The sequence below is a fragment of the Sebastes umbrosus genome, chromosome 1, assembly GCF_015220745.1.
Source record: "Sebastes umbrosus isolate fSebUmb1 chromosome 1, fSebUmb1.pri, whole genome shotgun sequence".
Classification (NCBI taxonomy): domain Eukaryota; kingdom Metazoa; phylum Chordata; class Actinopteri; order Perciformes; family Sebastidae; genus Sebastes; species Sebastes umbrosus.
In genome coordinates, this window is record NC_051269.1 from 17,487,373 (window position 1) to 17,497,941 (window position 10,569).

The 10,569-nt window shown below is 37.9% G+C and overlaps 1 protein-coding gene across 7 annotated transcripts in view; it reads left to right on the forward strand.

Annotated features, from left to right (window-relative positions):
• LOC119495218 (tubby-related protein 1-like) overlaps window positions 1-9,661 on the forward strand; it is a 41,028-nt gene extending 31,367 nt beyond the window's left edge. For 5 of the 7 annotated variants that reach the window (XM_037781491.1, XM_037781510.1, XM_037781502.1 and 2 more), the window contains 9 exons: window positions 852-971; window positions 1,097-1,267; window positions 1,344-1,426; window positions 1,556-1,720; window positions 1,879-1,991; window positions 2,099-2,207; window positions 2,338-2,436; window positions 3,842-4,013; window positions 6,134-6,777. In XM_037781491.1, coding sequence (XP_037637419.1) covers window positions 852-971; window positions 1,097-1,267; window positions 1,344-1,426; window positions 1,556-1,720; window positions 1,879-1,991; window positions 2,099-2,207; window positions 2,338-2,436; window positions 3,842-4,013; window positions 6,134-6,267 — 1,166 coding nt within the window. In that variant the 3' untranslated portion in view covers window positions 6,268-6,777. Of the gene's footprint in view, window positions 1-851; window positions 972-1,096; window positions 1,268-1,343; window positions 1,427-1,555; window positions 1,721-1,878; window positions 1,992-2,098; window positions 2,208-2,337; window positions 2,437-3,841; window positions 4,014-6,133; window positions 6,778-8,500; window positions 8,857-8,926 lie in introns of those variants that run through there. The other 2 variants (XR_005208410.1, XM_037781523.1) reach the window with 2 other exon arrangements.
• The last annotated feature ends 908 nt before the right edge of the window (window positions 9,662-10,569 follow it).

Consider the following 10,569-nt stretch of genomic DNA (forward strand, 5'->3'; position numbering starts at 1 on the left):
CTAGTCTTTTTTTTCCCAATATCAGCTTTCTTGTTTGTGAATTCAGAATTTTTTAGTCACACTATATATTTAGATGAAGGGTTTGGTTAAGAAATGGCACACACTCTATGACTAGTTCACATTTAGACTAACCTGTCAAAGCTATTTTTACCAGTGACTACTAGACATGCTCCACTAAAGTGCTTACCGAAGCAGATTTCCAACCACGTATTTTCAATTCCTAAAGTTCATTAATGCCAAAACTACACAGACAGCTTTGAGCAGTGATCAGTCAGCAAGTCGAGATATGAGTTCATGTTGGGGCAGATTCTTCATTGCGGAACACCATTTAAGAGCGAGCGTTGACAGTATCGTGAGTGTAATCGAGGTTTTGAGGACACAAGACACGTGCCACTAGATTTGAGTCAGGAATTTTGCATCCTTCACCTTGGTATCTTCTAAGATATGTGCTCCACTATCCTGCATGTAAACGATAAGATGACAGAGCAGAGCAAATATCTGCAAGAGATGTCAGTCTGCTTCCCAGTGTGCTTTATCAGCTTTATCCTTGTTCTCAAACGATATGACCCAAACAAATAGGCGGGTCCCGGTGAAGTTTGAGGCCGACTCACGTTCTCAAGTGCACACAAAATGATGTTCTTACAAATCTGTTCCGGTATCAAACCCTTGCTTGCTGGTTGATTACAGTTGGGATTTGTTTTTCCACTGTCTAATACACAAAGGAATGACATTTACATTATTTGCCTTTGAAAAAAATTTATTAAATTCCTCAGTGTGTGCTCACGTGATTCTCCAGTTTGGTATCACATTCAAGGACAGATAATAACATTTTTGAAATACAAATTTTTCAGAAGACAAAGATTCTGATGGAAAAGAAAAGAAGTCCAAGTCGAAGGAGAAAGACAAGAAGAAAGAGCCAGCTTCAATGTTCCAGATAAACGGAGAAAAAGACTCAAAAAGCAAAAAGAAAGGTGATTACATTTTGATAAACTGGCACTACTCAGAACTTTATGGTTTGCAAAAGAAACCTCCCCGCTGACAATAAACGGAGTTGTTATTGCCGAAAATCATATCTTTGCTCCTGTCTCCTGAGCAGCTGCCAAATCAGACAGTGATGAGAGTGAAGAGGAGACAAAGTCGACCAAATCAAAGAAGAAATCCACCACCAGCTCCGCATCCATGTTCCAAACATCAGGAGACAAAAACAAAGACAAAGATAAAGACAAAGACAAAGACAAAGACAAGGACAAGAAGACAAAGAAGAAGGGCACGTTTACCAGTACCTTTATCCTACTTTTGAGTCGCTAACAAGTATCTAACTATTTTTGTTGTATATATTTCAGCAAAGGCAGAAGAGAGCGATGAGTCCGACTCGGAAAAAGAAGAAAAAACAAAGAAGAAAAAAGGCAAAGGGAAGAAGAAAAAGGTTTCTCAAATCTCACAATTCACCCATAAATAAAAAAGACAGTTTAGTCATTTCATGTCATACAGGCAAGCCAACATTTCATTTCAGTGTGAGAGATTAAACATGAATTTATTTATGCTTCTTGACCAGGACAGACCTCCATCACCTGAGATTGAGTTTGATAACTTGGAGAAGTTTGTGATGGAGCCGGCTCCGCAGGGCACGACCATCAAATGCAGAGTGACTCGAGACCAGAGAGGGATGGACAAGAGCCTCTACCCGACGTATTACATTCACCTCGACAACGAAAAGAAGGTCAGGGGTTTCTCTTCATTGCAGTTTGATAGTTCACAGTTTCAGGATTTAGTTTTGCAGTCAGTGGATGAGTAGTCCTTGTGTACATTTAGGGATTTGTGTACATTAGATTGCTCTCTTTCTTTAAATCTTACAGGACTATTTGTTTTTCTTTGTAGACATTCCTGTTGGCTGGGAGGAAAAGGAAGAAATGTGCAACTTCAAATTACCTCATCTCCATTGATGCCACAGATTTATCGAGAGGTGGAGAGAATTTTGTTGGAAAGCTGAGGTACACTACTAAAAACATTCATTCATTCAAAAGTAGCGTACAAAATGTGTAATATCAGCCAAGTATTCTTTTACTGTGAGTTTTTCGTTCTTTAATATATTGTCTAGGTCCAATTTAATGGGGACTAAGTTCACCGTATTTGACAACGCTCTGAATCCAGATAGGGCTCTTCCAGACATGTCGAATGCACGGCAGGAGCTAGCAGGCATCATTTATGTGAGTTAATAGACAGCTCATCGTAAATTATCTGTGTTGAATTTTATGAATGCTGTTTTAGGGTATATTTCAAAACAAAAGTTTTACAATTTGAAAAATAAATCTTGATTTAACTTATTTCTGGCATCAGGAAACAAATGTGTTAGGCATGAAAGGACCCAGAAGGATGACGGTTGTCATTCCAGGAATGGACAAGGACAACGAGCGAGTTCCTCTCCGACCAAGAAATGTAAGATTTTTTTAATTTTCATTGCTTTGAGTAGAACGTAAAAACTGCTAAATGAATATTGAACAGACCAAGTCACCAGGGTGTTACACCAGAAAGTGTAATTTGATATTTATGTAAAATTATTACACAGCGTTGTTGAATACTCGATACTGATTGGTCAATCCCGGCGTTCTACGGTCTGTTATTTGATCGTTGCTATGTATAGCAGACCGTTGCTATGGGCGCAGTTCTGATGTCGGACTCGGGTGGACCGTTTTTGTGTCAAGTTATTGATTTCTTAAGGAAGTAGCCGAGTAATAAAGGGGATAATGAACAGCTAGTGGATCATTGTTGTGAAAGAAACCCTATCAGGGCGTTGAGAGACCCCTCTGCTTTGCGTCGGATCCTGTCGGGGTTTCTTTCACAACAATGACCCGCTAGCTGTACATTATCCCTTGAGTAATCTCTATAAACAGATTCTGCATTCATATGTAGAATCTGTAGGCAAAAAGACAAGATTTCAGAATCTGAAGCGTTCTGGTTTCCGTTTGTAGTCTGAGTAGAATTGACCAATCACATTCGAGCAGGCTTTGGTCGGATGCAGGTAAACAGTCCGTGCGGAGAGCAGAAGATGCAGAACGCATTGGCTGAAATACAATCTCGGAACCCACTGGCTATCGTCTGACGATGATTTAGATTCTTATTGGTTTAAAATGAGATTGTAAACTGGCTACTTGTGAAACCATCTGGTCGTACACGTCATGTCTTAACTCAAACTCCAGTCTTGCATCTCAAGTTGCTAATCGGACTGTAAACAATGAGCAGCGCACGGAAAAGGAAGTCTTGGCCCGGATATCCGTTGGCTACACCAGAACCCCAGAATTATAGACCCGTATCCCCAGAGACTTATCTGTCGTCAGACCGATAGCCAATGGGTTCCGAGATTGATATAAAAGTGTGTAATTGGGATTATCAAGTCGGCATCTTCAATTGTGGATATTTCGACTTGTTGATTCATGAGCATAAACCATCAGATGACTCATTAGCAAAGTCAGTAGAAGCAGAGTGGGGGTTTCTGGCACAACTTCACTTACTTCCAAAGTGCATGGAGAAGGGAAAAAGTCTGAAGAGGTCAAAACTCCAGCAACACTTGCAGTATATAGAACAAGTTTATATTAAGATATATATGTGTTTCAGCTTGTGGCCAATGACCACACATTGGTCTCACAATAGTGTTGTTCTACGTATATACTATAAGTGTTGCTGGAGTTTTGACCTCATTAGCAAAGTCAGACAGTGACAACACATTATATCCATACTGCTCAGAGCTTGTTTATGTTGTCTGTTTATTATGAGAGCAACATGTAAAATCATATTACACTTAGTTGGTGTTTTTCCTGACTTATGTTTTGCCATTTCTCTGCAGGAATGTGACGGCTTGTTGATAAGGCACCAGAATAGAAGGACGGAAAATCTGATCGAGCTTCACAACAAGACGCCTGTGTGGAACGAAGATAGTGCGTCTCATGTGCTCAACTTCAACGGCAGGGTCACCCAGGCCTCCATCAAGAACTTCCAGATAGTCCATAGCAAAGACTGTGAGTACTCTCATCCACTGTTTCTATCTATTTGCCTATGAAGGCAAACTCCTGTTTTTTTCTATAACTAGATGTTAAGTTATTAGACAAAGAAATACAAAGCAGTTAACTGCCAAGTCATCATTCTGGAAACGATGAGATTTAAATCTATAAGTAGATCAAATGTCCTATTTTTACCATTGTTTGCATAATGCTTAGCTACAGTTTCAGATTAAAAAACAAAACAAAACCTTTTGTTCCGCCCAACTGGAACTACACTTCAGCATACCAAAAATAATTTCACAAGTATTATGCCAACAGTTTTTATTTAGAAATAACAAGCCTCCTGTATTAGTTTTTTGTCCGATCACACAAGCCACTACATGAAATCTACTAACTACATAACTACTTACTTTGGTCAATTCACAAGAAATTCTGACACAATTAGAAATAAGTGACAGACTGAAAGCTGCCAGAAAAATAAGTTGTTGTTGCTATTAAATAAAATGTATGTAAGAAGAAGTGGGCCACTATGAGAGCTCACCTCAACATTACAGCACAAAAGATAATAACATCATGTTCTATGTGCTGGTGAATAACATCGCACGGCTTTAGGGATGGCAGTGTCAGTCAGCCCACCACTTTGGTCCAGACTGAAATGTCTCAACAACAGCTGGAAGGATTGTCATGAAATTTATGTTCCCCAGAGGACAAATCCTACTGGCATTGGTGATCACCTGACTTCTGGTGCCACCATGAGGTTGACATTTTTGGCTTTTAGTGAAATATCCAGACATCTGTTGAATGGTCTGCCATTAAAATCTGGTTCAGATATTCATGTTCTCCTCAGGTTGTATTGTAATCACTTAAGTGACTTTTTGTGTGGTCAAAATTTTTTATTTGTCCAACACTTTGGTTTAAAGAGGAACTGGGCCCATCTTCAAAATTCATACGTTATTCCTATGGTCTAAGCCAGTCCAAAAAATAACATGAACATGAGTAAATATGAACAAATCTCTCCCAAATCCAAAAACTAGAGTGCTTAAACTCAATTTTTTTATGTCATAGGGTATAGAGTGTGCAGCTGCTCCATAGACATTGAATTTGGAGAGATGTTTTAGATGACACTGAGAGCACACAGGGGAATGATCTGAGTATATGGGAACATTTTCTGTTTCACAACTGACAACACTACAATAGAATAAAACTCATTTGTGTATAAAAAAGAAAACAAACATTCTGTGGGTCCATAAAATCAGTCTCCCATTCATTGTCAATGGAGCTGCTCCAAACTTTATACCCTATGACATCACAAATTTGAGACTTACTTCTTGGGTTTCTGGCTTTGAGAGAGAGTAGCTCATGTGCACAAATAGTGATTGAACTTTTCTAGGCCATGGATATAACATATTGGAATTCTTAATTTGGGTGGTGTTCCCATTTTAGACCAAATACCTGCAAAACTAACGACATTCCCATCAGCTTCAACTCCACTTGGTAAACATTAAACCTGCTAAACACCAGCATGTTAACATTGTCATTTTGAGCATTTAGCAGTAAGCAGCGGTGTACAAGTACAGCCTCACAGAGCCGCTAGCATGGCTGTAGAGTATACTTTTAGGCTGCATTCACACCAGATCAGGCATTGCAGTGATTCGCCGTACGATTTTGCGGTGGTGTGGAAGAGTCACTTTAATGGCCCATTTAATAGTAAAGCTCTAGATCGCCGGCTACGTGATCGGCCACCACAGCGTGACGTTGGATTACATTTTCTCCAAAAGTTTATTCTGTTACTACTTTTCCACTGCAGGCCACTGCGTTTTTTTCCGGCCCCCCATGCGGCCGCAGCAGCCCAAACGCACTACCCCCATTCAAAATGAATGGAATAACCTGCGTTTTCACCGCAATGCCTGATCTGGTGTGAATGCAGCCTTAGTCTTGTTTCTTTTCTAATAACTTTAACTTGGCATTTCATTACTTAATATTAAACACCCACCTACCTACCTACCTATCTACCTAGCTATCTACCTAACTACCTATCTACCTACCTACCTGCCTACTTGCCTACCTATCTACCTATCTACCTATCTACTTACCTATCTACCTACCTACCTATTTAAACAATTCCTTGCCTCTTTCAGTGGACTACATTGTGATGCAGTTTGGTCGAATAGCTGATGACATTTTCACGCTGGACTACAACTACCCGATGTGTGCCGTGCAGGCCTTTGCCATCGCGCTTTCCAGCTTTGATGGCAAAATCGCCTGCGAATAACAGACAGATCCCCAGTTGCTTACTCACACTGAAACCAGTTTGCAACACGCCCACGCCCACATCACAACGACACATCTCTTTGGACTCGCCTTTAACACTTCCCATGATAGGCGGCGATAACAAATGATGGTTCCTCGAATGTGACAATACCTGTCACTTCACGGTCGCCTTCATGGGCGTATAATTCACTCCAGGAGTGAGAAACAAAAATAAATGGCCTCTTATTATCATCTGATCTTGCACGGCATGGCACAGGAGAGTTATTTTTGTCTCAGCAACTCAGTGGAAACCTCAGAAGACTTCAGTGACTGGAGAGTTAAGGGTTTTTTAAGGGAATGATGACGGTTACTAACATCATAAAACGATGTTAAACTGTTTTATGTTTTGGCTTTGTTGTGCTGTTTTGTATTGTATTGATGTGTATTTAAAGTACCAATAGGTCACTAATGTCTTATGGCAGATGTGACTGTGGAATGCAAACACACCAAAAATTAAGACTTGTTTCTTTAAGGCAAAAATCAGGTTTTATTGGGAGATTTGACTAAGATATCAACAACACATTGTTACTCTCACAAAATAACTGATAGCTTTAAAAGAATGAAGAACATACTTTTATTTGAAGGACAACAAGTATTAAGTCTCATAACAGCTATTTTACGCAACAGACATACATTTACATTTATACATAAAAACATTTTAGGGCTTTGAAACAGGCATTGTTAGAGTAACATACATAGATGTGTAATATTTTGTCATAGGAGTGTCTTTAGTTCTTAGTATCTGATGTTAACATGTGATCTCAGATGATTTGAGCTCCTGTAGGATTTTCTATTATGTGTTTTTTGTTTCCAACATTTTGTAAAATTTATTTTTCTGAACACTGCCTTTGTTACATTTCTAGGCTTATTGTAAAAAATAATATTTAATGAAGCATGTGAACTTTTGAACTTCATTTGTATTAATTGCATTAGCTGTGTTAGTGTCTGTTGCTACCTGCCCAGGGACTGCAGATGGAATCTGGTACATCTCTTCTCCTTGTATGAGATTCATGTTTTTGTACACGGTTCCTGACAATAAATGTAATAAACTAAACTAATCCCTTGAAGTCAACATTCATTATATACATACATGTTCTGTCAATCTTTTCTTGTTGCTCTTAGTAACTATTCAGGCTGGGCGATAATTCAATATGATAATTTATCATCTTTCAATGGAATCATATCGTGATGAAATCGTATATCGAGATATCGTGATACAAAATCATGTCGTCTAATGATAATAACAAGCACATACTAACTCAAATTTCTCCGAAAGAATCTGATCAAACTCTGTTAAATCAAACGTGCATGCATGCATGCAAACAGTGTATAGCTGGAAATATACATTTTAGTTCTCTATAATTTCACTTGAAACTGTTTATGTTCATTTTGCACTAAAGTTATTAATTAAATGAGAAAATATTCAGTACTTTTTATTTGTCAAGTATTTAATTCACACAGGAGTATACAAAAATAGGCTTTACCATGTGGTTATTTCACAATGGACTATTTATTTATTGAATTACCAGAAAACATGCTATATTGTGATATACTGTATATCGTTATTGAGATATGAAACGACCTTTGTCGAGATAGAAGATTTTGGCCATATCACGCAGCCCTATGTTCAGTATGTTCATAGATGCTAGAGACTATCTTGCGATGAGATCACACCAGCCACGACGCCAAATCTGGTGAGAGGCGTAAAGTGGGGGGGCCCTTTCCCCACTTCCTGCCCCCTTTGCTTGGACCACACCCATCTTTGTACTCTGTGCCTTCATTTTGATCTCAACTACACGTCTATTAAGTAATACCAGCGTCACTGGATTTTAGGCGTCCGGCAGCTAACTGGTTAAGACGTTAAGACAACGTCCCCACTTTGATTACAGCCAGAGACCTTTATTGCTTTTCATCCCTTTCTGTCCCCCTACATGTCCTGTCTGTATCTCTACTGTTACTATCAAATAAAGACAAAAAATAACCTTTAAAAAAAACCCCACAAACATGGATTTTGTAAGTGTTCTTGAAATGCCAAACTATACTAGGAGTAAATCACACACAATACCTATTTAAAGCCCCATACTATACTCTGGGATTTGGTGATCTGTTAAAACAGTTCTAAAATCTGTTTTCATGACCGTATATCATCTTCTGTGAGCCGGCAGCTGGCAGATAATCAAAAAGACTCCTTCTAGTTGCAGGTTTTGAGAGACACCCACGCTGTTCTGCTGTAGTTGTCTGACATGTTGAGAGGAGAGCTTCGCTCCGGATGGAAAAACCTGTTTGAGCCGAGGGCCTTGAGAGCGAGTAAGAGGTGTGTATTCTGCCTGAACCTGCTCAGGCAGTTGTCCAAACTCGCAGATTAAATGAAGCCTGAAGCTGGCAGCTCTTCTGGACAGATGCTGTAAAGTGAGTTCTTCTTCTTCCTTCCTCCCTCATTGTCTTTTTCTGTTAACCTGAATTCCAGCTAAACAACTGCCAAGATTACTGCTGTCATTCTTAAAACGTTAATACAATTAGTGCATCTACTGTCAAGATTACTGTTGTCATTCTTAAAACGTTAATACAATTAGTGCATCTACTGTACGAGTGAGTCATTTTCATTCTATTTGCATATACAGCAGCTGTGCTTTAGTGTCTCAGTGTTGGATGAATACATAACCTACTGTTCACATGTTGCAACCATGCTGTTGACCAACAGAAGGAGCTGTTGCAGGACAGACGCGTGTTCAAGGTCTAACTTCATATTGTTTACAGTGATGTGATCATTGAAAGACTTTTACCTCATAAATTAGTTCTAAGAGATGGAAAAAAGCAGCACTAAACTCATTTTTTTTCTTTTGAATTATTTAGTGAAACAATTATTGTCTATTTGCATACACAGTGTATTTAAGTGTTGTACTTATAGGAGCAGTCTGATAATATCTGATTGGCTGATCTTTTTTAATTTACTGCATTTTTTTTTTTTTTTTACCTCAGCTGGTAAATAACTAATTGTATTCATCCAACTACAGTTTTGATTTGCTATTTAAAAAAGCAAACCATGCTGTGTTAAGTGTATAATTATAACGGGCTACACAAATACCACAGCAAAATTAAAATAAATACAGCATAATTAATAATTATATTAAATTGAATAATGCTACAGTGAACTCAGGAGTCATATGGACACAGTCCTAGAAAATGTATTCAAATGGGTATCACTGCTCTAATAGAGAAATAAAAGTCTGGCAATTCTGCTTGTGTAAAATACCTATTACAATGTACATCAGTAGCAGAGGTGAGTCACCTTTGTGATGTGTAATTATTAAAATATTTAAGCAGTCATAATGACACTTCTGGTTCTGACTTCTCTATTGACTTCCAGTTTTGACCCTTTTATTTCCAGTTAAGTATATTTAAGGTTGGAAAAATCATCTTATTGTACACTGTCTGATAGTATCATGTTTATATTCTTTATCAACTTGTTCCAGCACTTTATATAAGGTAATTGTACTTCCATGTTATGCTGCTTATACTTCAACCTCACATTTAAGAGGCATACATTGTCATTTTTTTAAGCCACTACATTGATTTGACGGCTGTAGTTTACTGAATTTATTTATATACATAGCCTACCGGTACATGAACAGCTTATGAAATATGATGTGTTGTTATATATCCAGTAAAATGTAAAGCAGTTGGCTTCACCTTGACCGGCTACATGATTAAAGTGCAGCTATATGTTTAATATGTTTATAAAAATAATCCAGTAATATATATAGTATAAAAATCTGAAAGGAACCATTCTGCAAATTGAGTGTTTTTACTTTGGATACTCACCGAACAATTTGTTGATTAATACCTCTGTACTTTTACATAAGTAAAAATAGTCTTTAACTTGCAATTGGAGTTGTTTACACTGTGATATTACTACTTTATTTAAGTAAAGAATCTAAGTAGCTCTTCCAACACTGCAAACACTTCCAAATTCAGCCTGACATATGTGGTATGTTTGGAATCTCCATTGAAATCGAAAATAATGTTTGCAGTGGTGGAAATTACTAATTTATACTTTTACTCCACTTCATTTTGGAGGGAAATATTGTACTTTTTACTCCACTACAACCTTTATCTGATATTTACTTTGCCGATTCAGATTAGTAATACAACATATAATTAAGAAATTAATTATGATGTATTATTATAGAATAAACACTAGTAGATACATTTGTTAAGATAAACTCCACCTTAACGAGCTGCAACATTAAAGTGATGTACACAT